Raw genomic sequence first — 25,568 nt, forward strand, 5'->3', positions numbered from 1 at the left:
GGCGTCCCCGCTGCCCCCCGTCCCCGGCTGGCGGCGGGGCAGGCTGGGGGGGCCGGCGGTGGTTATTTACAGGAGGGGGGGGCGCACGTACGTACATATTTATAGGCAGCGGGGGGCGGGGAGGGGGCCGCAGCACGGAGAGGAACAGAACAAAGTGCATTTATACAGACTAGATCCAGCTCTCGCGGCCGGGGACGGGGCGGGGGGGACGCGGGGGGGCGGTTGCCGAGCCGGGGCTGCCATGCGAGGGGTTGAGGGGGGGGCCCGGCTGCCGGCCCCGCCGGATCGTGCTCCCTCCTTCCAGCCGAAGCCCCCGGCAGTCTGGGGGGAGGGGAAGCTCCCACGGCTGCCGGCACTGGGGGGGGGGACACGGGGGGCTGTCGGGCAGCCCCCTGGCTTTGAGTGACTCTCGTGGGGGGGGAGACCCCCCATCTCCCCACTGTGGCTAAAGGCCGGCATCGCGAGCGGGGTCCTCGGCGAGGGGGGCTCTAGAGCCTGGAAGAGACGGGGAGAAGGGGGTGAGGGGGACAAGGGGACAGGGGGAGAGGGGGACGAGCCCAGCGTGGCGGTGGGTCTTACCTGGGGAGTTGGTGGCAGGGCCCTGCAGGCTCCGGAGGGCGCGGGACAAGGGGCTGTCACCGTCGGGGCTGGGGGGCCGCTGGGACCACCCGTCTGTCTCTGGGGCTGAGCCCCCCAAGGGGGTGGCGTCGGCCGAGGAGCTGCGCCCCAGGGACCGCAGCAGCTCCCGGTGGGCTGTTTCAACAGCCTGGAGGGTGCCCGGGAGAAAGGGTGACAGGTCAGAGGGGTGGGCGCAGGTTTGGGGTCGAGGCCCATGTCCCCCCCACCCTCCCTGACACCCTGATGGGACCCCACCCCGGTTTTCCCCAGGTTGGGGGGCTCACTTTCAGCCGGTTGAGCTTCAGCGTCAGCTGCTCGATGGTGCGGAAGATGAGGTCCATGTCACGGGGGAGAGCTGGGGGGTCCGGGGACCCCTCGGCGGGGCTGGGACGGGTGGGTGCCTCCTGCGGGGAGCCCCGCGGGGGGCTGGGGGGTGGCGCGGGGTCCGGGGCCGTGGGCTGGGGGGGTCCCGCGGGCATGCTGACGTAGAAGTAGTTACCTGAAGAAGGGAGGAGCAGCGTTAGCGGGGCAGGGACCTGCTCGGGTGGGTGTTGGTGGCCCCCCTCGGGGGGGGTTTGCTGCCCAAAGTCCTGCCCCCGCCCGCCCCCACGCAGGGGGCAGCAGGTTGAGCCCCTCTGGGGCAGGATCCGGCCACAGACCCGTTTCCAGCTGGGTCCTGCGGTGGCACCGGGTGTCCTCTGCCACGGGGACAGCCCTCAGGGACATGGTTCCCCGCCCCCAGCCACAGGGACAGGGGTCTCCCAAGTGGCATTGACCCCCCCCTGCCAGGGACACACGTCCCCTTAGAGGACACGGCTCCCCTCAAGGGACAGGAGGGCACCCCCTTCCTTGGGAAAGGGGGGCCCTGCCCCTCCTGGGGACACGGGGACACCCTGCCAGGTCTGGGGAGGGAACGGGGGTGGGGTGGGTGGGGGTCTCTTTACCATCTACATTAGCTCCGCCTCCTTCCTGCAGCTCAGTTTCTGATTGGCTGCTGCCTGGCGAGGGCGTGGCCTTCTTAGCACCCTCTGCCTGGGCTGTGCACCCCAAAAAGAGAGGGGGGGAGGGAGAGGGAAGGGGTGAGCAGGCCCCGCCACCGGCACCCCATCACCAGCACCCACTACCAGCACCCCAATACCAGCATCCATCAGCACCAGCATCCACCAGCAGCCCACCACCACCAGCAGCCCACCACCAGCACCCCAATACCTGCATCCATCAGCACCCCATCACCAGCACCCATCAGAGCCCCTGCACCCCTGCGGTGCACATAACAGGGGGAGGGTTCACCCGCACCCCTCACCGCCCCGTGCAAGCCCCCAGCTCCAACCCAGCAAAGCTCATGCAGACAAGCAGGGAGCGAGACCCCTGAATCCCAGCGAGGGGCAGGTCAGGGAGAGGAGAGGGGTCCCCAGCGCTTGCCCCCCCACCCTGCCCAGCCGAGGACCCTCGCCGTCACCCCTCTACCTTTTCGGACGACTTTGTAGCTGCTCGGCTCCTCGGCAGCCGGACCCGTCTCATCCATCTCTTCCTGGCTCAACCGGGGCTTCGTGTCCTCGGTGGCGCTCGGGGGCTCTGCCAGCACCTCCTGGGAGGCCGAATCCTGGCTGGAGAGCACCGAGTCCCAGGCCTGGCCGGCACCCCCGATGACCGACGGCGTGGGCGTCAAGTCGTCCTCGGGCTCCGCTTCCCGGCAGGGCAGGAGCCTCCGTTGGATCAGGAGCCGCAGGTTCTCCACTGTGATGGGGCGTCGAGGAGGGAGGGAAGAGGCGGTTTTGGGCTTCAGCTCCCCCGGGGAGAGGTTGGCATCGCGGGGGGGACCTCCCCGCCGGAGCCCCCCGCGGCACTCACCATCCTCCAGCGCCGCCTCAGCCAACCCCTCCGCGCCGACGGGCCCCAGGAGCGGCAGGCGCGTGGGGAGCCCCGGCCGCTCGGCCGGCAGGGCGTGAGCTTCCTCCACCTCGGCCTCCGTGGGGAGGGGGGCTTCGGGCAGCTCTTCCTCCCCTTCCTCCACCTCGCTGCTCACCGGCTCCTCCAGCAGCGCTGGGGGTTTCTCCCTGCTCAGGAGCGCGGTGGGATTATCGTCCGCTGCGGGGAGAAGGGGAGAGCTCAGCCCTACGTCCTGTCCCTGAGAGACGGGCAGGGCGCAGGCAGCGAGCGGCAGGCAGGGCCGGGGGAGCTCACCGGAGGAGGAATCCTCTGCCTCCGCCTCTGCGCCACAGCTGGTGCCTCGGGACAGGATTGGGGAGACGTCGGGGTCTGGTAACACCAGGCTGCGAGGACAGAGAAGGGGCATGAGGCCAGCGGCAGCACCAACCCCAGGGCGGACGCTGCCGAAGCCCCCCACGAGGTGCCAGGCACGCTGGCAGCCACCCCCAGGTCCCCAGCGACCAGGGAGAACCCCTGTCCCCATCCCAACCGCCCTCCAGAGAGACCAGCAGCCTGCTGGCCTCGCCCCTCGGCGCCCCCCCAACGCAGGACTGGGCTCCCAGCCGAGCTGCTCACCCAGAGGGTGCTGCGCGGGTGGGCTCCGGCGTCCGGCGCTTGGGGGGGAAGGTGGCGTTCCTCGTGGCGCTCTGCACCGCTTCCTCCAGCAGCTCCATCCACCTGCCCGGCCGAGAGCCCCTCGTCAGCTCCCCGCGGGGGCTGCTGCCCCGCCAAGAAGCCCCCTGCCCTGGGCAGGCACCGCCCGTCGCTGCCGGGCCCCGTCCCGCCGCGCCTTACGTGTTTTTCTCGGAGGACGTCAGCGCCACCAGCTCGTAGATTTGGGGTCCCAGCTCCGACGTGCAGATGATGAAGAGGGCTCGCTTATCTGCGCCGAGCGACGAGGAAGGTCAGCGCACGGCGAGGGCTTTCACCCAGCCCGCCGGCCCGGCTGTCACCAGCACGGCCGCCGTGGGACACGGCCGTCCTCGTTGCCGGCCCCCGTGGCTTCTCCCTGGCCCGTCTCCTCACCTGTGGCCACGGAGCGGATGAGCACCGAGTTGAGCTTGAGGACGGGGCTGAAGGTCTGCTTGTTGTCCGAAGAGCCCAGCGCCGTCTTGCTGTGGCACTTGAGCACCAATTTCTCGTCCTGCTTCTGCAGCAGCACCAGGAGGTCCTCGAGGAGCAGCACGTGCAGGTCTGGGGTGGGAGAGGAGACGAGAGCGGAGGCTCAGCCGGTGCTGCGAGCCGGGTGGAACCCCCCTCCTTGCAGCCAGAAGGGACGATGGCCCCGTGGATGTGGCAAAGGGGGGTCTAAGGGGGGTCCCTGTAGTGTCACTGGGGCTGTGGGTACAACGCCCGTGTCCTGGGGGACGCTGAGGATGCAGGGGGAGGTCTCCCAGTGCTCCCAGTACCAGGTGTTGGGGAAGGTCCGTACCCACAGTCTTGTCCTTGCTGATGCGCCAGGTGAGCGGCCCTTCGTGGATCATGCGCCGGGAGGTGAGGTCCAGGCTCTGCGGGACGCCGGGGCGGTGGTGAGCACGGGCAGGGGCCGGGCACCCCCCCCCAGCAGCCCCCCGCCGCTGCCCGGGAGCTGGGGCTACCTTGAACTCAGCAGCCAGGGGGTTGCTGGTCCTCTCCAGCGAGGTGGCATCCAGGCGTTTCTGGTAGCCTTCCAGCCGGTGCCGGTTCTCCGCTCGCTTCACCGCCTCGTTCACGTACTTGAGGATGTCCCGGCACTGGTCCCGGGCTCGGCACAGCTTGTCGTGCTCCGAGGTGCCCGCTGGGACGGCAGAGGGGTGAGAGTCGGGCAGCAGCACCCGGAGGAGACGGGGCTGTCCCTGTCCCGCTGCGACAGGCTCCCAACCGCATCCCGGGCACAAAACGCCGCCGGCCCAGAGCTCCCAGCTGACAGGACGGGGATTTTCCCACCCCCAGGACTCCCCTGGCCCAGCTCTTTCTGCTGGAAAGGCGGCGAGTCCTCCCCACCGCCCTGGGACTTTGCTCTGGATGGCACGAGAGAGGCACAAGCCCCACCACGGCAGAAAGCCGTCGCCTCCTGCCAGCCAAAGGACGTGCTGGCGACAGGAGCACGCAGCCGAGCGACCCTGGGGACAAGCCCCCCCGCCCCCCGCAGTGTCCCCCTCTAGCCCCTACCCTCGGTGTGCTTGATGATGTTCTCCAGCAGCAGCGGGTACTTGGTCAGACGCTGCATTTCGGAGATGATCAAGTCTTTGAGCTGCAGGCGCCGGCACTGCGGATTGCTTTCTGCTTCCTGGGGCGGAGGGAAGAGGGTGAAAGCCCCAAGGTGGGATCGGGGGGAAGCCCAGGGGAGCACCGGGGCGAGGAACGGCCCAGGAGAGGGACCAACCTGCATGAAGATCTGGAAACGGGTCTCCTTGCGCTGCTTGGTTTTGATCAGCTCTAGGGCAATGGATTGGTAAGAGCAGAAGTCAGCAGCGACCTGCTGGATTTCCTCTTTGGCCAGGCCGTCAAACTGGGAGGGATGCAGGGGAGAACTGGGCTCAGGCACCCCCCAGGCTTGACCCTGAGTGTCCCCGAGCTCGTCCGCTCTGAGCGGCCAGAGGACGGCGTGGCAGTGGGGTCACCTCCACCTCCTCTTGAAGATGTCAACCCCTCCACGCTGGAGGACAAGATATCTACCACCCTTGGTCCCCCCTTACCCGAGACAGCATCAGATCCCCAATTTCTTTGATGATTGGTCCTTCTTCCCGGAGCTTCTTCATGGATTCGGAGAGAGAATCTGAATGAGGACGCGAGAGAGACAGACGGGACTCGCGTGAAGGGGGCGCCGGGGCCACCCACCACCAGCGCAAGGTGCCAGAGGGTCCCTGGCGGCTCCCCCGCGTGGGCGCAGGCAGGAGGGGCCGAGAGCCGAATGGGCTTCGATGGCTGCCGTCACGGACGCAGCGTGTCCAGGAGTGTGACAGCAGAAGCAGGTCCCAAAAGCACGCTACGCCAAGGGCCGGGCACGCCCCAGGCCTCCCAGACACGGGCACACCGGCAGAGCCCGGAAAAAAAGGAGCCCTGGATCGCTCCCAGGAGAGGCCGGAGCGGCGAGATGGCACGACGCTGCCAGCAGGGCTGGTCCCGACGGTGGGTGACCACGCCAGAGCCCTGGGCACCCTCTGCTCCCACTGCAGGGGATTGTTTCCAGGGGAAAGCAGGATCCGAGCGGGAAGAGGCTTACTGTGGATTTCTATCAGGTCAGGGAGGTTGGGGAAGAGGAGCACCAGCTCCTCCCGGGACAGCAGGCTCTCCTTCTTCATCCGCTGGTAAAAGAGGAGGTCGAGAACTCGGAGGATGCGGAGGTGAGAGCCTTCGGTGGCAAAGAGCTCTGCGCGAAAGGCACGGGGGTGGAGAAGCGCCCAGGAGAGCCCCGCGGTGCCGGGGTGCGCTGCCGGGGGGGTCCCTCGCGTCCCTGGGATGCCCCCTGCCTCCTCACCGTTGATCACCTCCTGCCGGTCGATCTCCTTCTGGGGCAGGTTGGCCACCAGCTCCCGGCTGACCGTGTGCTGCCAGTTCTGGGAGTCCAGCTCGGGCTCCAGGTCGGAGAGCTGGCCTTGCTCGTCCTCCAGGAGATGAGGCAGGAAGGGGTCCACGCCGAAACCCAAGTTGGGCGACTCGATGCTCCTGGGAGGGTGAAAGGTGGCGGTGGGAGTACTCTGCAGCCACCCGCATCCAGCCAGCCCACCCCGCAGCGCTCCCAGTACAGCCAATATCTACCTGGGCCCTATTTCGGCTTGAACCCGGGGCCTTCAGCACAAGAAGTACAAGCCTCTGACTCTTGAGCTAAAGACTAGGTCCCCCAGCAGACATCTATATAGGTCCTTTAAGCTCCTGCGTGAGACACAAGGGAACAGAGGTGCCCCCTCGCCCCAGGAGGATGGAGAACCTAACGGGGGACTCCCTCCCGGGGCAGCCCTGGGCATCGCCTCCCCTTGTGCTCTGTCGAGGCTCGCTTACGGGGAGGGAAAAGCTGGGAAGGCACCGCTGGAGCCCCTCTGACCCCCAACAGCAGGGGCACAGCCCCAGCACACCCCTACAGTGACCCTCCTGCTCTGAAGGAAAACTGGCCCCAAGGACCCCAGCCGGCTCGGGGCGGCGCGGTAGAGACGGCAGAGACCGAGGCTGGGCCACTCACCTGCGGCCCATCTTTGGCGTGTACGGAGGGGTGGGATTTTCCAGCGACCTGGGGGACGGATGGGAGAGTCACCCTCGCGTCCTGACATCCTGGCCCCTCTCCCCCCACCGCGGCACCCTGTGGGGCAGCACCCAGCAGCGCTTCTGCAAGCCCCTCCAGACGTGGGTCTGGCGCTACCGGCTGCGAGGGGGCTTTGGGGCACAAATGGAGATTAAAGCCCAATTTTCACTCTCTTCCCCTGGCAAAGGTCGGCCAGGAGGCTCTGCAGGCAGCTGGGTGCTGCCGGGCCAGGGCCACCTGGGGCTGAGGCTTAGCCTTGACCCACAGGCTTAGCAAAAGCTCTCCCAGGAGCCAGGTGTTTCAGCCCACGGGGTTCAGCTTTCAGACCCCCGGCCATCCCAGCTCCCCCCTGAAGCCAAACGAGGCCAGGAGAAGCCAGGTCCTCCCTGGGATGGCGTCTCCCACCTTGTGGACAGGCTGGAAGCAGAAGACGACGCCGACTGGTGAAGCCTCGTGGCCTCAGCTGCGGCATCCATGTCCACATCGCTACGGGACCGAGGTACGTTTTCTGCTTTCCGGGATTTCTTCATCTCCTCCCGGCCTTTCAAGCTCTCCGAGCGGCCCAGCTTGACCTCGGCACGGGAGCTGCAGCAGGGAGACAAAGCCGAGAACAGCCTGAGCCCGGTGGGACGGGCAGGGATGTCTCCACGCACGCAAACCCACCAAGGGGTCCCTGCGGTGGGACCCCTTGAGAGCACGGGCTGCCCTCCAGGAATCTCCCTGCCCTACCTGTCTGACTCCAGCAGGTCCTCGGGGAAGCTGCCGGTGGAGAGACGCTGGGTGCCGGGCTCCTGGCTCTCGTAATGCTGGTTGTTCTCAAAGTGCTGGATAATGTTCCTCACATTGCCGGGTTTGACTGCTGGGGCGAAAGCAAGGGGGCAGCCCCAGTGAGACCGGGCTGGGCCGGAGATGCCGGTGCTGCCGCCCACCCTGCGGCACCGCGGAGCCCCATCCAGCTCGGGCTGCGGAGGCGAAGGTGCCGCTGGCACCGCGACCGCTCTCCCAGGGGGCTTCTCCGCCAGCCTCCTCGCGGAGAGGTGCTGAGCAGGCGCCTGGGGTGCCCGAGCACGGGGCAGAACGGCCGGCCGCTGCGGGCAGCCCTCCTCCCGGCCCCCGCGGCACCCACCTGAGCCCACCCCAACACCCGGCGCGCCAACGCTGGGGTAGTTCAGGGGCACAAAATAAAACTGAGCGCATGAGGTGAATGGCAAACAAAAAGAAGAGGCCTTTTACCTTCCACAGGGGACAAAGGGACATGAAATGCTGAAAGGAAAAACAAAAATGAGATGTCAACTCAATCCTGCAACAAATTCAGCAACAAAGGAGGCCAAGAGGGAACGTGTGAGTGAACGGGATGAGAACTCAAAGCGGAAGGGGAGGAAGATGAACACGGGCACACACACGTGTACACACACATGTACACACACACACATGTACACACACAGAGACACAGGTGTACACGCCTTGCTCTCCACCACCCCAGCCCCCTGAGGGGCTGTGGCACTTTCAGGACAGGGCGAGCAGCCCGTACACCTGCAGAATGGGACACATGACTCCAATCCGGGGGGAGAGCTCAGCTCTGCTCCCTCCCCGCTCCCCTCCAAGCCGCGCGGGAGCACGGACGGTTGAGCCCACAGGTTTCCCACGAGTGGCTGGAGGAGAGCGGAGGGCGCCTGACGTGAAGCGCCCGCTGCTGGGTGAAGGGGAGTCCCACTGGTGCCAACGGCCACCCGACGGCCCCGGGCACGCAGACGGCTGCAGATCTCATCCAGGCAGCAGGGAGGCTAGGGGTACAGCACCCCAGAAGGCCCCGATACTCACTGCTCTGGGAGGAGATTTTGGGCTTCCCAATATACTTGAGGATAGGGTTGCGCTTCTTATCTTCCATGGCATCCTTGTCCTTCTTCGTGCTGCTGCTCTGTTGGGACACCCGACAAACACACACGTCACCACGCGGGCCCCGAGGGGGACCCCAACCTTCAACGTGCCGGCATGAGCCATCGGGGAAGGGATGGGGCCGCAATCCGGCTCTGCCCTGGCGCTACGTGGCTCTCCAAGGCCTGAGGGGGGAGATGGAAATCTCTGGAGAACCCCACCCTGGGTGACCTCAAAAGACCCAGCAGCAAGAGCCCAGCCCTGGGGCAGAGAAGAGGCCGCCAGCAAGCCACCCACCTTCTTGGTCTTGGGGAAGAAGGGCAGCCACTTGTCCCTGTCCGGGAGGGACTGGGCCTTCTCGCCGGTGCCGGCCACCCGGGGCTCCCGGCTGCGGATGCCTGTGTGGTTCATATACGTGCTGAGGGCAAAGGCCATGGGGGAGCTGGAAGAGAGGAAAGCGGGAGGCTGGAGCTCCAGCACCAGGGGAGACAAGGCGGGACATTCCATGGGGCTCCTGAGGGGGAGAGAGGGTCCGTCCCGCCCCCAGCCAGGAGACAATGCCCAGGTGGGGACAAGGGAGAAGGGAGGAAAGGCAAGAGGCAGTTCAAGAGGGCGAGCTGGGGCGGCAGGGGATGGCAGGGGGCTGCACCTGGTGCACCAGGACCCCGAGGTCAGCGTTCAGCCTTCCCAGGGCCAGCCTGAGAGCCCACGGGGCTACGGCTGGCACAGGGAGGAGGTGCCGGAGGCCAGCACGGGAAGGAGCTCCTCTCCTTTTGCCTCCTCAGCCAACAACTGCAAGGCAGTCGCACCTGGACACGCCCTCCCTGTGCCCCAGGGCCACTCACCTCCTGTCCTCTTCATATTTTGACCTGGAGTGAGAGAGATGGGGAGGGATAAATGAGCTTCTTTGGAACAGGCTCCTCTACTCAGCCCCCCGGCAGGGCGCTCGCAGCTCCCACCGTGCCCCCCACCCCTCACCGCACCCAGCGCCTGCTCCAAACTCCTTCCCGCCTCCGATGGCAAACGTGTGGATCAAGCAGGGTCAAGGAGCAGAGCTAAGCCTGTGTCCGATCCCCTTCCCCACGCCCTCGTCCCCAATCCAGGCAGAGAGGCGCTCCCCCGCGGGCAGGGCAGGGAGCCTCCACGGCAGCCCAGCACTCACAGTATGTCGCCCAGCTGGGCCAGCTGCTTCTCGGCCACTTGCCGCTCCTTCTGGGGGTCCCCGTCCAGGTCTAAGAGGTCGTTCTCCCCGTACAGACTCCCCAGGCCCATGGTGCGCTTTGTTCTGCGGAGGACCCAGGTCAGGGCCACCAGCCCAGGCACCGGCCACCCGCGGGGGCAGGAGCCCATCGAGCTTTGCGGGGCGCCCGAGCGCTACCTGTAGTCCTGGATCTGCTCCTGGATCTCGGGCATCACCATCTCCTGAGCTTCGAAGAGGGCGGCTCGGACGTCGTCCCCATTCCGCAGGCGCGTCTCTGGGGATGGGAGAGGAGAGTCGGTGTCACCAACCGCGCAAGGAAGGGCACGAGGGGTCTTCTGGCAGCCACAGGCCCTTGGGCAGAGCTGGGCAGGCAGGGAGACGACAAAGCCTCCCCCTGCCACAGCGCAGCCCCCTGGCTAGCTGGCTTCCAGCCTGGGACAGCCTCTCTCCCACTTTGCACACCCAGGCTGAGACACCTGCCCATAACAAGACCCCCCGGGACAGAGCTGGGGAAGGGCTCAGGAGCCCCAGTCCCAAACCTCGGCCCTCTAAGAGGGCAACAGGCAGAGTCCTGCAGAAATCCTGTGGGATCCCGCTTTGGCAGCCCTTGCCCAGGGTGAAGGTGCCAGCGCCGCGGGTGCTGCAGCAGGCCCCGGGCCGCGGCACACGACCTGGGAGCCCCTCACTCACCGATCTCAGCCAGGAGCTGCTCAGACACTTTCACTCGGAGAGGCTGGGGAGGGAAAGCGGAACAGAAGAGCAGCTCAGCACCCGCTCACCTTCCCCCAGCAGGGCTGGAAGGAGCCGGGGATACGGCGCACACGCCACAGCCACGCTCAAGCCAGCGGGGAGAGGGTGCCCCGCGCTCCTGCACCATCACCCTGGGGCAATTTCTGCAGCCAGAGAGGCGAGAGCTGGGGATCTCACACACCAGCACTCATCCCAGCAACCCCCCTCCGGAGCAGCACAACGGGACCCCGCGCCGCGTCCCGGGAGCGCCCGGAGCCCCGTCCTCGCTGCCGGGACCCTCCCCTCCCGCCTGCGCCGGGCTGCCAGGCACCGGGGCAGCTGGAGTTGTGCAACGCGTGGGCCGGTGCCTTACGCAACCGCTCGCACCGATGTGGAGGAACCCGCAGCAATAAAGCAACGCCAGGGGCAAAGCCACCATAAAGAAAAGCATCTCCACGCAGGGGCCGTGACACCCAACGCTGGTTTTCCAGCTGATCCCGTGCAGCGACGAGGATTTCTGCGCAGGCTCGGAGCCGAGTCCTGCCCTTACCGCGTTCCTGTCCAAGAAGATGTTCCAGATGTCCTTCCCCAAGACCCGGGAATCCTTCGCGGCCGTCTGCTGGCAGACGTCGGTGCACAAGTAGAAGAGCTGCAAAGAAGGGAGAGGGAAGGTGGGCAGCGGAGGAGGAGGAAGGTGCAGGAGCAGGGGGCTGAAAGGCGCAGTGAAGCGGCGCCCGTAGGGCCATGAAACAGGAAACGACCGCTGGGATTTGGGGAGGGCAGCACCCCACCGTGCCACGCCTGGGAGGAAGGGGAGGAAGTGTAACCCTACGCTGTGCTTCCCTCTCCTGCGCACACACAGCTGTGGGAACCACAGCCTGGCAGCTGCCTGCAGCAGGCAAGCTGGAGTGCAGGCAGCTGCCTTCGCCTCCGGCAGCAGGGCAACCCAGAGCGTCGAGGATGGGCTCGGCAAACCAGCACCGCCCCGCGCTCAGCCGGACGGGGGGGACGGCGCCGAACACGCTGCCCCGCCTGCCTCCCTCCCCCTGCCCTGCCCCGCTTGGCGCCCGGTGACACCGGTGGGTCCCTTACCAGGGGGCTGGGATCTGCCTGGGAGAAGATGTAGCGCAGGAAGACCCCCAGATGCGCCGGCCGGGATTTCAGCTTGCCCAGGTCCTGGAAGAGGGAGTCACACTGCGCAGAAAAGGGACCAGGGGAGAAGGAGCCCGTTGGGAAGGAAAGGAATTAACTCCCTCGCATCAGCCCTGTCCCACAGCTCAGGGTAAACCTCCAGCTCCCGCACCCCCTTCCTCACCCAAACCGGCCACTTGCCTCCCCCGTCCCTGGACGTCCCCTGGGAGGATTTCTAAATGCCACCATGTGCCAGGGCATGGGGGGGGGGCACAACGGGACCCATGTGGGACAACCCTGTCCCCTAAGGAGAGGGGACGAAAGCCAAGAACACCTTGGACACCATTACCTCATTATTGAAATACCCCGGGTCGTAATCCTCCTCCGGCCCGATGATGAGGGGTCGTCCCGTCCGGTCTAAGCCCTGCCAGGGAGCGGGGACGGAGTTAGGAGCCAGGCCCCGGCTCAGGGGGGACACACCTTCGCCCTCCCTGCAGCACCCACCCCGCCAGCTCCCGAGGGAGGCTCGGACCACGCCTGACCGGGTCGAGCCCCCACCAGACACCCCAGCCGGGCAGCAGGACCCCCCACCCGGCCCCAGCCCACCTGCTCGGCAGCGGGGGCGAAGGGGGTGTCGGAGCCCTGCCGGCGATGGTGCTGGAAGAGGCGGGCGGTGATGACCGGGGAGGTTCGTGGGCTGTCCAGGCCGTGGTCGGAGAGGACGGAGTTGCGGTTCAGGGAGACCTGGTGGGGCAGGGGGACAGCCAGGCTCCACGCCGGGGGCTGCCGCCGCCGCCCACCCACCCGGCAGAGGCGCTCGGGGCCGTCTCAAGAGCCGTTTCCAGGTCAGAGACCGTAAAAGGAGACAGGTCCAGGGATCTTGGAAACCACAAAAGCCCTCCAGGGCCACCAGAAAATCTTTAGGGGCACAAGGCAGACACTTCGGGGTACCCTTCACCCTGGGGCAGTCGTGCCAGGCCAAGCATTACAAGCCCAAGGAGTTCAGAGCCAAGACGGCATTACAAGAAATTCGGCTTCAAATAAATAACGGCGATTGCAACAGCAGGTCCTCGGCTCCTAAGGAGGCACAGACCCCTCCGCCGGGGCTTTTCTCCCCGCTCCCAGGGCCCAGCAGAAGCCGGGGTGGGCTCCCCACGGCCGCAGTAACCCCGCTCTCACCTCGCTCACGGAGGGGAACCGCTCCGTCCCGGACTCCAACCCGCTGTCACCGTCCTGCGAGTCCAGGGAGAGGCGTCCTGGGAGCAGAGGAGAGACTGACCCGCGTGTTCAGGAGATGGGGACACGGGGACGGTATCAGCCACCAGGACAACTCACCTTCCATCACCCTGAAACCGGCCAAGCTGGAGTCGCTGCCCAGCCGCCCCGAGTCCTGCAAGGCGAGGAGGGACGTTGGACCGGCAGGACATTCCCCGGCACGTGGGGACACCCGGACGCGGGGCCAGGGACGGGCCAGCCACAGCGGCTCCCACCACAGCACGTTTTGGAAACCAGGGATGTCTCCACCGCTGTGCCCACCGCCTCGGGAGGGTCCAGCCAGACTCGGAGGGAGCCGGGAGGGCGGCAGGACCCCTGAACCGGGGGGGGAACCCCACGAATTTCCCGTACCATGGAGCCACCAGTCTCCTGGAGGATTTTAAGCTGCAGCTGGCTGACCCGCCGGCGCGCTCCCTCGATCTGCTCCTCCACGGCGGAGGCAGGGTTCCGGCTGTACGCCTCGTAGAAGCGCTGAGCGGAGAGACGAGAGGAGACGCTCACACCGGCCCCGAGCCCGCGAGCCCCGTCCCGCCGCCCACGAGGAAACGGGGCTGAGCAGGTTCGGGGGGACGATGGCTGAAGCGCACGTGCAGGTCACCGCAAGGGCCGGGGAGCCAGGACAGCACCGGGGCAGCACCGAGGGCCGCGCCGCCGCCGTACCTGCAGCTCTGCCTCCTCCTGCCGCAGCATGTTCCGGAGGATCTGCGTGGCGTGCTTCTGGACTTCGGGGTCCTGCAGTTTCGGATGGACGGAAAGAGCCGGGCTGAGCGTCGCCTCCCTCCTGCCCACCGCGCCTCTGGGTGGGGGCACGGAGCAGGGCTGGGGGGGAGCCCCGCGGGTTTGCTACCTGCAGGGGTTTGGGGTCGGTGATGCGCTGCGGCGGCGGGAGCGGCGGTGGGGGAGGCGGTGGGGGACAGGCGGGGGTGAGGCGGGGAGCCCCCGCCATGTTCACGTCTTGCGGAGAACTGGAGAGCCCCACCGAGGGAGGGGGAGAGCCCAGGAGGGTCAGAGCGACGTAGGCACCGGCTGGAAAAATTCGGGAGTGGGAAAGGGAGGGTGAGAAAGGCCGCCCCTCTTCACTCGCTCAACCTAAAACATCCGTCGGGCCTCGTGGCATCGGGGTGGGCATGTCCCTGTCCCTGTAAGCAGCGAGGCCACCTCTGCCGTGGTGGGCCCTACCCTGGTCCACCCTGCAAACACTCACTGGAAGGACCAAGACAGATATTCCCATCTTTTCCCCGACCTCCCCTTGGGTGGGGATCCTCCCAGGGTTGGGGATGAAGGAGGTGCCCCTCTCCACGCTGCAAGGCTCGTGACCAAGGCTGGACACACTGATTTGTCTCTTTAGGACCCTGCTACGGGGCAGGTGGTCACCCTGGGGGTGCAAGAGGTGGGGGCTGGCTGCCACCAACCTCCCTAACAGTCCGATAGGAAGGTGGCTCCTGCACACCCGCAGCAGCCCAGGCCGGCGGGGACCGGGGCGAGAAGGAGCCACCGCAGCTGCGGGGCCGTACTCACACTTGATCAACTTCACCACTTCGAGGTGAGAGCTGTTGGTCACCATCGTGCCGTTCACCTGGGAGAGAGAGGAGAGGGAGAGGGAGAGGGAGAGGGAGAGGGAGAGGGAGAGGGAGAGGGAGAGGGAGAGGGAGAGGGAGAGGGAGAGGGAGAGGGAGAGGGAGAGGGAGAGGGAGAGGGAGAGGGAGAGGGAGAGGGAGAGGGAGAGGGAGAGGGAGAGGGAGAGGGAGAGGAGGTCAGACAGGCCGGCGGCGGGGAGCGGGGCACGCGGCCCCGTGCGCAGAAAGCAGCGGGGGGTGACAGCAGGGGGATGCTCACCTTGACTATCCGGTCCCCCTCCTGCACCCCAGCTCTCATGGCCGCCCCCCCTGCGACACAGGGAGGAGAGAGGCGTCAGGAGGGACGGAGGGGCAGCAGGCAGAGCCAGGGGCTCCGCTCCCGCCAGTCCCAGATCATCCTGGCACATTCTGTGCCGTCCATCCTGCCAGGGTGGGACACAGGGAGCACCGGGCACGTATTTCCCACGGGACAAGGCCGGTGAGGAAGCTTTGGGTGCTTTACGCAACACAGCTCACCCAGACAAGCCCCCCTCTGCTCCCCCAGCCAGAACCCAGCCTTTTCCATCCGTCTCAGGATGGACGAGGAGGCCCCAACCTGTTTTCCCACCATCCGCGCTGGCTCCGACACATCTAGAGAGCCACCACGTGCCTGGATCCAAAGGCAGGAGCGGGGCCCAGGAAGAGCAGCGCGGCTCTGCCTCCTCTCCCCCTGCCTGCTCTTTAACAAAGCTGCCAAGGTTGGAAGACATGAAAAATTCGCTTTTCCTAAAGCCAAAACCAAGAGGAAAATGTTTCCATTAGGTTCAACTCCAAGCCAAGGGCCTGAGACACGGCAGCGAGCTCCGAGAGTGGAAAGTACGCCGGATTGTTCAGATTCTTTCGGCTTTAACGGTCTCGTTATTGGCAAACGAAGCAAGCGGGGAGAGGGGGGAAAGGCCTCCGGGCTGTCCTGTACCTGGGGACCTCGGCCCTGTCCCCCCAGCCAGTCCCGGGGTGAGGGGGCCGAGGTGGGGGGCTCCCCACGCAGCTCCGGCTGCAGGAGGGACGCACACCAGCGCTAACCTGCCCTTGAAACTCCCACCGTTTTCCCTTCCCTATATTCTCATTTTTCCTGGCTTTCGGGCTAGAGGGGGGGAAGGGGGAGGAGGTGGGAACATCCGCTGTAAAATAAGCAGCTCATTGTCTATTTAAATTGCTGCTCCAAGCCCTGCCACCCCGCAAAGTCATTATACAGCAAAACCGGCAGCGTCTCCTGCAGCACAGCGCCAAGAGCAGCGAGCTGCTGAATCTGTGTTTACCCAGGGCTACAAAAGGGAATTCCCCACCCACCCACCGTCGGCAGCTTCCCCGGGGTGTACGAGGAGCGAGGAAAGCGCGGCGGTTTTCGGGAGCTTCCCCAAAATACTCCCCCCCCCCCCAAAACCACCTGCTTTTCCCCCCCAGCAATCGTGTCCTGCCCCTCCTGGCCGACGTTGCAGCGAGACCCCAATGCTTCGGAAGGAAAACCCCTTTCTCCCGCGTTTTCTCCCAAGGGATGTGGCTTTGAGCGGGGGAAGGGGGGGCCCCGAGGCATCTCCCTCTCACCTGGCCGCACCGACTGCACCAGGACGACTCGGTCCCCGCAGACGGTGAAGCCGAAGCCATGCTGGTCCTTCTGGATGATGACGCAGCGCTGGACCAGACCTGGGGAGGGAGAGGAGGGAGAACCAGTGAGGCTCCGAGCCTGGGGTGCCAGCCTGGCTTGTGGGGGTCCCCCACCCCTCCGGCTTTCAGAAAAACCTGAAAACAGGGTGCCCCGGCGAGCACGGGCAGGGTGGGAAGAGCCCCTGTCTGCGGGCAGCTGGAGCATCATCCCTGGCCCCGCAGGAAGGGTCCTGCCCTCCCCAGGCACGTGCGGCCTTGGCCGGGTGACTTCGGGTGCTGCGAAGGGGCACGGGAGCCTTGTCCCCAAGGACCGAGGCAGGCGGCCATGTGCCACCAAGCTCCCTGTGTGGAGAGGGCGCGAAATGCCGTCCCCAAGGGCAAGAGAAGTGGAGGAAGAGGCAGGAAAACCTACCTGTGGTTTCGGAGGAGTCAGAGGGCTGGCGGTGGTGCCCGGGAGACCTCCGCTCTGAAGACGAATCCCCCAGGGAAGACAGGCTGCTTAACCTGCGGAGGAGGAGAGGTCGGGGGCGGGGGGGTGGTGGCTGGATGGGGCCATCCTTTGCCCACGGCTGGGACCAAGGATGGCCGGACGGAGCCATCCCCCAGCCACGGCTCCTTCTTGGGCTCAGGAAAAACCAATGCACGGAGCTGGAAGGTGACGGCAGCCAGCATGGGCCAGTGCTGCCCATCCCTCCGGTTGCCCGTCCCCAAATCTCCTTGGGAAAAGGCTCCTTCACCACCCCAGGGCTCTGGGGAGCGCCCCAAGAGACCCCGCTCAGGGCCAGGACCCCAAGGTCTTGTGTTGGCCGGCCAGGCAGAGCGGCGGGGACTGCCCGGGGCTCGGGGAGAGCCGCGGCGGCAGCGGGCGCGGGGAGAGCTGCATCCCGCAGCGCAGCCAGGACGGAGCGCGGCGGCAGGTCCTTACCAGGCTGCAACGGGGCTGACGGAAGGAGAGACATGGAGCAGCGAAGGATGGGTGAGAGGAAAACAGAGGGCCATGGGTCCTGTCCTCTCGCTGAGCCTCGCCAGCCCTGCAGCAAGGCTCTGGGCGCCAGAGGGGCGCGTGGGCTGGGGCTTTCTGTGCATCAAAGGGGCACAGCACGGCCCCTCGCTGCTGTGCTGGAGGGAGCCCCATAGGAAGGGAGGGGGGCTCGTCTGCACGGCTCTTTTCAGCCATTCTCCAGCTAACGGGGGTCCGGAGAAGCCACGGCTGGGTGGCAAACACTGCTTGAACAAGACGGTGCCGGCAGGCAGGAGACCTACAACCCGTGGCCAGAGGGACCGGCATGCCAGAGCAGCCCCCAGCCTTTACCTCTCCTCGGGGGCCTGACTCTGCCTCCAAACCTGCCTCCATCCACACATCGAGGGCCCTGGAGCGCTGCCTCCCCTTCCCTGCGCCCCTCCGTGATCCCACGCCATCCCAGGGACGAAAGCCCGGCTCCGCTGTCCTGTCTCTCCTCCTCCCAACCAAACCAGCCCCAGCTCTGCCCCACATCGGGGCAGGGCCAGAGGGGTCGGAAAGCCACAGGAGGAGCGAGAAAATGAAGGTGCTCCCGGCGGGAAGAGCAGCCGGTCTCTGACTTACACCCCGCAGGCTGCGGCGAAGTGGGGGTGCAGGACGAGAGCACGAGCAGCCCCGTCCCTGACCCCCCTTCCCCGGGCAGGGGGGGCTGCCTCTGGCTGCCCGGTCGGGTGCCGGGGAGGACAGAGACAGGGGTGGCAGCGGCGAGAGGCGGCACAAGGGACACCCGGAGGACAGCGGTGCGGGGCGGGGGGGAAAGAGGAGACAAACAAGAGGCAGAGGCGCGACGCGGGGCACAGCGGCAGCACGCTTACACCCCTCGGGGAGGGTGGCGGCACCCTAAAACACCTCCCTGCGCCCGGCACGGCCCCGCAGCACCCGGCGGGCTTGGGGCAGGGTTCACCTCTGCTGGTGCAAACCATCCTCCTGGCTTCACACCCTCCTCTGGACGATGGGGAAGGGGAGGAATTGCCCCCCAGGCATCATCCCTTGGGAAGGGGGGCACTGGGGAGGCACGAGAGGGGTGTCTCCTGGGCAAGCATCGCCCCCCTCCACCTGCCTAAAATAACGTCCGCAGCGACCGCAGCCCCGATTTCGTTGCAGGACCACGAAGCGAGGCGAGGCTCCCAGCCCTTTGCAGCAGGGCTGAGCAAGAGGGTCTCCCCGCATCCCCAAAACCCACCCCATGGGGGGTGCACACAGCGGCATAAACCCAACAGCCGGTTCCCGAGGTGCAAGAGCTCCCCTGGCTCCTTTCCCGCTCCAGGAGATGAACATCAGGAAACACCTGGTCAGAAGTTGCCCGGACAACCTTAATCCAGACTCGACCTGCACAACCCTTACGCCACAACCTCTAATTTACTCGATCACAACCCTCATTGGCCGAAGTGAGGGATCCACCAGGACCTCGGCGCGAAGGAGCCCGGGCACGGTCGCAGGCTGGGGCAGGGGCTGCGGAAGGGAGGACACGGCTGAATCGTCCCCAACAGCTCCCCCAGGAGCTGGAGGCAGGGGTGGGACCAGTCTCTCTTGTTTCAGAGGCAATCCAGGATGGGGACCGGCACCGTTGCGGTCGAAGGTGCAGGATTAACCCCGCGGGATTACCCGGCAGCCAGGCGGAGGGTGCTCGGGGCAGGTCAGACCCGGTGCTTATCCAGGCCAGGGAAGGATCGGCTCCTCGTTCTGCATCGCCCCGGATGCCAGGACTTAAGGCGCTGCCGCCCAGCAGGACGGACAGTCGTTAAAGCCTCTTCGTTAGGGGAAGCTCCCCGGAGCCCAACGGTGCCAGACCCGCGCGGGGCTGAGCCCCCAGCCCAGCCATGAGCCGCCAGTCTGACACCAGTCCCACGCGGGGAGATGCCAACCCCGTGGCAGGAGCCTGTTTCCATCCCGCTCGAAGGAGCCGGGCCAGCGCTGGCTTATTGCCGTCTAAGAGTGGTTTAATTCGGCTTTGCATAAGCTCCTTCCTAATTGACTTACAGAGAGCCAAAACATGCCATTTTAAACCCAATGCTGCCAGCTCGATGCGGACCTGACCCCAGCCAGGGAACCTCCTCTCGGTGCCCCGAAAGCCCAGCCCTGCCTGAAAGCTGCAACTCCAAAGCCCCTGTGCGACGCCCAAATCCTGCCACTGCCCTTGACTCGCCCAGTCCCAGTCTCCGAAACGGCACCGGCGGGCACGTCCTATGCGCTTCCCTCAAAGGTTTCTGCTCTTGAGGTTATTTTCCCTGATTTTGGCTATTTTCAGTTAAATCGCAGCTATCTGCTTGTCACAAACCAAGATGCTCGGCCCAGCCCGCCTGCAACGGGGGTGGGATGGGAGAGGGCAGCACGGCGGGGACGAGGGCAGGGCACGCCGGGTGCCCCAGCGAAAGGCACACACCCAGGCGGAGGTGGGCACAGCCAAGGCAAAAAAAAGGGAAAAAGGAGGAAAACCAAACCGTCGCGCCCTCTAAAGAGCAAAGCACGGCACCGGCGCCGCCACCTCGGGAGCCCACGCAGAGCAAACGCCACAATTAAGAGATTAAGAGAGGAACAGGATCAAATCCTCAAAGCGGGTCAGGCTCCAGCCGGAGCTTTGCAAAACTCTCTCTCTGAGGCTGGGAGCTTGATTTCCCGCCCCTCCCCGCCTCCCAGATCTCCAAACGGCTTCTCCCTGTCACCCCAGCTCTGGGGAAGAGAAAACGTTTTTGCCAACAGCCGGAGCCCACACCGGTGCGCTCGGAAACCTGCTGCCTTTTGAAGGGAGTGGGGAGGCAGGGGGGCCAGCGCCGGCCCATCAGCAGGAAAAGTTGCAAAAAAATAGAAATATATATGGAAAAATTAAAAAAAAAAAAAGAAAACCCCACAACTTGAAAAGGGAAATCAGCGTCTTGGTGCCTCTTGCAATTGAGTCACTGCTTCCACCGCAGCCTGACGAGACGGTCTGCGCTGCCGGCAGCACCAGGATTACCCGACATCTCCCGTGCCAAACCCTGCCGCCGGCCGCTCTCCCAGGCCGCAGCCCCGCCGACGGTTTCGCATACTGGGGACAGGAAGGAAGGAAGGAATTTCAGCTAAAAAAAAAAAAAAAATAAAAAATAAAAATGATTCAGCTTCCTCCCCTTCCCCCTCCCCGCAGCACGGCCGAGGGAAAACGCGCTGGCCCGGCTGCCGCCAGCCCCGACGCTCCTCTCGCTGGAGCCGCTCCAGCCGCGCCGCGGAAAGCCGGCCGGGCCGAGGGTGCGCCTCTCCCGGCCACGGCCCTCGGCAGCCCCCCGGGCACGGGCTGCGCGTCCCCCCGCTTCGGCTGCGGGGTCGAGGCTCCGAGCCGCCCGCTGCTCCTGCTCCACCGCCGACCCACGGGCCGCCGCGCGGTGACGCCTCGGGGAAGCTCGTCACGACACGCCTCAGCCCGCGCGGCGAGGCAGATTCAAACCTGGCTGGCGAGGGCTGGGGAGGGGCGAGGAATAATTTCTCGACGTTTTCGGCCGCCTGCGGACGCGGCTCACGGTGAGAGGTCGGGTTTTCTTCCCATCTTTTCCCGCAGGAGAGCGCACAGCAGTCGCCGACTCCCAGCCGGCGAAGCGCGTCATCGCCCACTTGAAGCGCGGGGCGAGAGCCGCCCTCCGGGGGCCTTTGGGCTGGAGCAAGAGCCCGGGGCCTCCAGCCCCACCGTGCCGACCCCGGTGCGTTTGCAGGCGGCGGCCCAGCTCGTCCTTCCCAGCAGAGCCGGGACGGCCAGCGCGCTGCCAACCGCAGGGGTTCGGCACCGCCGGGGCAGCGCCGTCGCCGGCCGAGATCCGGCGCGTCCCCGCGGCACGCAGGCTACGTGCGGCTGCCAAGCCACCCTGCAGCTGCTGCCCGGCCGCCCGCCGATCCACGCGGCTGGAGTCATCCCGGATCCATCTGGGGTTTATGCAGCAAAGCTTTTCCCTTCGTGCTCTCTCGCTCTGTGCTTTTTTTTTTTTTTATCCGAGGGAGAAAAGCAACGCGAAGCCTCGGCCCTCAGAGGGCGGCTGGCAGCAAATTTCATTTTGCAAATCAGATGCAAAGTCCCGCGTACACACCACAGCAAACTGAATTTAAATCCCCCGATTCCTCCAGCAACTTTGTGGCAGCAGACAGGGGATTCTGCAAAACCTTTGTTTAAATTAAGACTTTTAATTAAACGGGGCGGGGGGGGGGGGGGAAATAAATTAACACGACGAGCACAGCAGCTCCGGTGGTTTAATGGCGCAGCAGACTCCATTCCCCACATTTCTAATTGTCTGTGTGCTGCAAATTTTTGCAATGCCAATTCCCCACGGGGAGGAACGGAGGCTGAGCGCGGGGACAGCTGTGATTTCGGGCAGCCGGGCGGTTACGCAAAACGCGTTGGGTTTCGCCGCCGCGACGCCCGCTCGGCTCGCTGGGGCCGGGGTCCTCCCGCACCGCTCCCTCCCGAAACGGCAGCCGCGGAAGGGAGACCCTAAACAACCCCGGCTCTGCTCCCAGAGGCGGCCGTGGGAGCTCCCGAGCAGGATTAGACCCAAAAAGGGACGGAGACCGGAGCGCTCTGCCTGGCAGAGCGCAGCAAGGAAGAGCACAGAGGGGCTGCAGGAGGCGAGGACGGGGCGAGCGAGCCCCTACCTCTTACAGAGATGTTTGCAAAGCGCCCGGCGCACGCACCCCGCTACGGAAACGCTCAGTGTCGGCGGCCAAGTCAGGCCAGACCCGCCGCAACCCCGTGCCCCCGAAGCCCTTTCCTCCCACAAAACCGTGTTTCAGAAGCGCCTGCGCCATCCTCCCGCTCCCCGCCCGCGGGAGAAGCACGGCACGGGAGCGCGGAGCGAGGCCGGCGGGGAACGCAGAGCCGGGATCCGAATCTCCCACCACCACGGAAGAAGCGGTTCACGCACCGCGCAGGGCCCGGCTTTTCCGGGAACGCTGCCGGAGCGCGCAGCACGACGGGGAAGGACGGCGAGCGGCTCCGGATGGCTCCCGAGCTCTCCCCGCGCCGGGCGGTGTAATCATTAACGGTGCCACTCGTCTCCTGGAAAACACAGACTGGCAGATCTGGTTTGGCCGGCACCGACGGCGCTTTTGGGGTGCGAGATCTGTCGCAGCGAGCGAGAGACGGAACAACCTACCCCGGGGGGACGTTTTTCTCCCCGACCTTCCTCCCAAATAAAAGCCGCGCACCCCGCAGCGGGGAGGAGGGCACCTCTTCCCACCAGTACCGCTCGGGAACGGCCGCTCCCGAAACGCTTTCCTCCAGCCTCCGCGAGGCTCCTTCTGTGGTTAAAACCGTGGCGATGCAAGAGGTCAGAGAGCGGCGGCCAAACCCACGGGGAAGCCACATCCCCGCAGCCGGATGGCGCTTGCCGGTGATGCACGGCTCCTAACACTGGAGGAGGAAGATCTATACTGGTTCGCACTGGTCCGCCTCTTCTGGATGCCTGCCCTACTGGCCTGGACGTCGACGGGCTGCGGGGACCACAGCATCTGCGCCCACCTTGTTTGCTTGGTGGCAGCAGGGGCCGCTGAGGTGTTTTGGGGGAGAAAGTCCTCACATTAACCCATTTTCAGGTCGTTTTTGTGGCTGAAGAGCTGTGCCACCCAGCCGCGAGTGACTCCCGGCTGGGCCAGGGCACTTCAGGCGCCTGACCTTAAAGAGCGGAGCAGACCGCGGCTATTTAAAGAGCAGAGAGAAGCCTTAAGCCCGGAGATGACGCCCCGCAGCTCCCCGAGGTGGGGAAGTCGGGCAGCGAGGCTCACGCGGTGCGTCCCCGCTCCGACACGCCGCTGGGGTTTGGTCCTGCCGCGTCCTCGCCTGGGATGGGAGCGAAATTCAGCAGCTCCTGAATTTCTGCCCCGGAGGGGCTGGCTGTGACCAGGCAGAGCTGGCCCTGCGGCTGGGTTCTCCGGCGAATTAGGCGTTACACAGGGGGGAAATCGTGGCGGGGCGGTTTTGCCCTCCGGACCGGCCCCTTCCTCGCACACACGCTCTTTCCCCGAAACCAGGAGAAAGCCACACGAAGGGCTCGTTGGTGAAGGAGGTGGAAATGTGCCGCCTGTCCCGCCAACGAATGCGCCAAACCGCCTTTCGGCGCAGCAGCGTGAGCCGGGAGCCCACGTTGAGCATCTTCAACGCCACCGGCCAGGGATGTCTCCAGCGGATGCGGCACCACGGCCGCCCCCTTAGCCCTGAATCGGCTTCTTCTGGGGCACGGGGAGCAAAAAGAAAACCTTGGTTTTGGCAGAAAGCCACGCCGGTGGCAAGAACGGGCGAGACCCACGTGGAAGAGATGCTGTCGCACCCCCGCGCCTGGACCCGGGGTCCCAGCTCACGAGCCTGGCCGTGCCAGGGACATGGGGAATCTCCTCACCCTGAGGCAGGGCAATCAAAATCCACCTTCATCCCTCAATTCACCCCAAAAGCAAATGGGGGTTTTCTGGGGCTTATTCCCCCGCCTCGCATCCCTCTGCCGTGCCGGGCTGCTTGGACCCCAGACGTGGATGCCAAGAGGGGTCGGAGCCGGCTGCCGAGGAGCGAGGTGCCCGCTTCCAGCTCCCCAACGAGCACCGACCTCCATCTTCCCGGGCACAGAGCGGGCAAGGCGCAGGCAGCGCTGCCTACCTGGGACCCCGCTGTCCAGAGATGGGAGGGGGCGGGATGAGCGGGACCCTCACGGGCTGCTTGCCCCCATTCCCGGGGCAGAAGGCAAACACATCCCGCTGGGGTTTAATTAGCTTAATTACCTGCGAGGAACTGAGCCCCGGCAAGGACAAGATGCCACATCCACCCCGGGGGTGTGCCCCCCACCCCAAAAGCCCACCTGAAAAAAATCTGTGTTAAAACTGAGGCTGTTTGGGGGCAAAACGCTCCCGCTGCGCCGGGGGAGAGATATTGAGCAGTGCAGGAGTGACCCCGGGTGTTTCCCCATTTCTCATTTCAGCCACATTTTCCCACCGGTCAGACGTGGGATGGTTTAGGGTGGGTTTTTATGGGGGACACACACACACACGCACACCATGAGCCTGGTCTGAGCATCGCGGGGTGGGGGGGGGGGGACACACGGGACCATCCCCGGGCGATGGAGGGGCGAGATGGGGGAACCAGGGAGGGCCGAGACACCCCCCCAGCCCACCCCAGAGCTGGAGAGGCCGCGGCCTGCCCTGCCCACTCCCCCCAAAACCACAGACTTTCACCCCAAAACCGCCGTGGGTCCCCTCTGCTGCAGGGAGGCCGGGGAAGGGGGGGGTGGGGTGGGGGGCGTCCCCCCGCCGCCCCGGCCCGCTCCCCCCGGCTGACAGCCGCCCGGAGGCCGCGGTGAGCTGCCGCCCCCCCTCCCCCGGCCCTCCCCGGTCCCCCCGACCTACCTGTCGAGGGCCTGCGGAGGCCTCACGCTCATGGTGCCTCGTCCGCGGCCCCTCGGCGGTCAGGGCGCGGGGAGCCGCCGCCCCGCTCCGGCCGCCACCATCCCCGGTGCCCGGCGGCGGCCTCGGCGGCCTCGGCGGCGGCGGGGCCCGACCCGCCGGCTCCGGCGTTGAGCCCGGCTCGGCTCGGCTCGGCTCGGCGCGGCGCGGCGGCGGCGGCGGCGGCGGCGGCACGGCCACCCCCCCACCCCCCCGCCCCGACCCGCCCGGCGGCGCTGGGGGCCGGGCCGAGGGAGAGGCCTACGCCCGCTCCCAATCCCCGGGCTCGCCCGGCCCCCGCCGCCGCCGCCGAGGGGGCAGCGCCGGCGGGGGCTGAGCGGGGGAGGCGGGCGGTGGAGCGGGGGGCGGGGGGGGGGGGGGAACGGACCCACCCGCGGGGCCACCCGGCGTGGGGCGGGGGTGGGGGACACACACACACACACCGCGGGGAGAGGGGGGAGACGCGGGTGTGGGGGACCCTCGGGGACAGCGTGGATGGGGGGGGGACCCGGGGGCAGACGCGGGTGTGGGGGACCATGGGGGGAGCGTGAGGGTGGGGGGACCCACGGGGATACCTGAGTGTGGGGGACCCGCGGGGACAGTGGGGATGTGGGGGGACCCATGGGGACACCGGGGTGTGGGGGACACAGGGGGAGGCTTGGGTATAGGAGACCCCTGGGGACAGTATGGATGGGGGGCACCCATGGGGAAACGCAGGTGTGGGGGACCCATAGGGACAGCATGGATGTGGGGGGACGCTTGGGTGTTGGGGACCCACGGGGAGGTGGGTATAGGGGATCCACGGGGACAGCGTGGATGTGGGGGTACCCATGGGGACACCCAGGTGTGGGGGACCCATGGAGACAGCATGTATATGGTGGGGACCCGCAGGGACAGTGTGGATGTGGGGGGACCCATGGGGACACCTGGATGGGGGGGACCATGGGAGACTTGGGTATAGGGGACCCA

At 66.3% G+C, this 25,568-nt stretch overlaps 1 protein-coding gene across 1 annotated transcript; it reads right to left on the reverse strand.

The window, feature by feature from the left end:
* Positions 1-445: 445 nt before the first annotated feature.
* Positions 446-24,595, reverse strand: ARHGEF11 (Rho guanine nucleotide exchange factor 11). The gene is made up of 41 exons (XM_086478314.1): positions 24,564-24,595; positions 16,611-16,702; positions 16,139-16,237; positions 14,814-14,863; positions 14,496-14,553; positions 13,825-14,003; positions 13,638-13,709; positions 13,329-13,448; positions 13,038-13,092; positions 12,882-12,958; positions 12,309-12,446; positions 12,052-12,126; positions 11,664-11,765; positions 11,122-11,220; positions 10,533-10,575; positions 10,020-10,116; positions 9,804-9,926; positions 9,487-9,510; positions 8,939-9,083; positions 8,588-8,684; positions 8,000-8,029; positions 7,496-7,625; positions 7,172-7,351; positions 6,707-6,754; positions 6,008-6,195; positions 5,753-5,899; positions 5,226-5,305; positions 4,913-5,038; positions 4,699-4,816; positions 4,146-4,324; positions 3,980-4,055; positions 3,574-3,741; positions 3,343-3,430; positions 3,124-3,225; positions 2,803-2,891; positions 2,470-2,706; positions 2,086-2,355; positions 1,563-1,655; positions 903-1,117; positions 580-766; positions 446-495 (listed from the first exon to the last, which is right to left on the reverse strand). The coding sequence occupies exons 1-41, from the start codon at positions 24,593-24,595 to the stop codon at positions 446-448; spliced, it is 4,578 nt and encodes a 1,525-aa protein (XP_086334440.1).
* Between the last annotated feature and the right edge of the window lie 973 nt (positions 24,596-25,568).

This window comes from Leptosomus discolor, chromosome 26 (genome assembly GCF_034619465.1).
Source record: "Leptosomus discolor isolate bLepDis1 chromosome 26, bLepDis1.hap2, whole genome shotgun sequence".
Lineage (NCBI taxonomy): Eukaryota > Metazoa > Chordata > Aves > Leptosomiformes > Leptosomidae > Leptosomus > Leptosomus discolor.

What these genes read in the sequence shown, in the direction of transcription:
- ARHGEF11 (XM_086478314.1), bottom strand. Translation starts at nt 24,595, where the DNA reads ATGAGCGTGAGGCCTCCGCAGGCCCTCGACAG. An exon ending in ACCCGCGCAGCACCCTCTGG is followed by an intron (nt 2,892 to 3,123) that starts GTGAGCAGCTCG and finishes CTGTCCTCGCAG; the next exon opens with CCTGGTGTTACCAGACCCCG. An exon ending in GGCAGAGGATTCCTCCTCCG is followed by an intron (nt 2,707 to 2,802) that starts GTGAGCTCCCCC and finishes TTCTCCCCGCAG; the next exon opens with CGGACGATAATCCCACCGCG.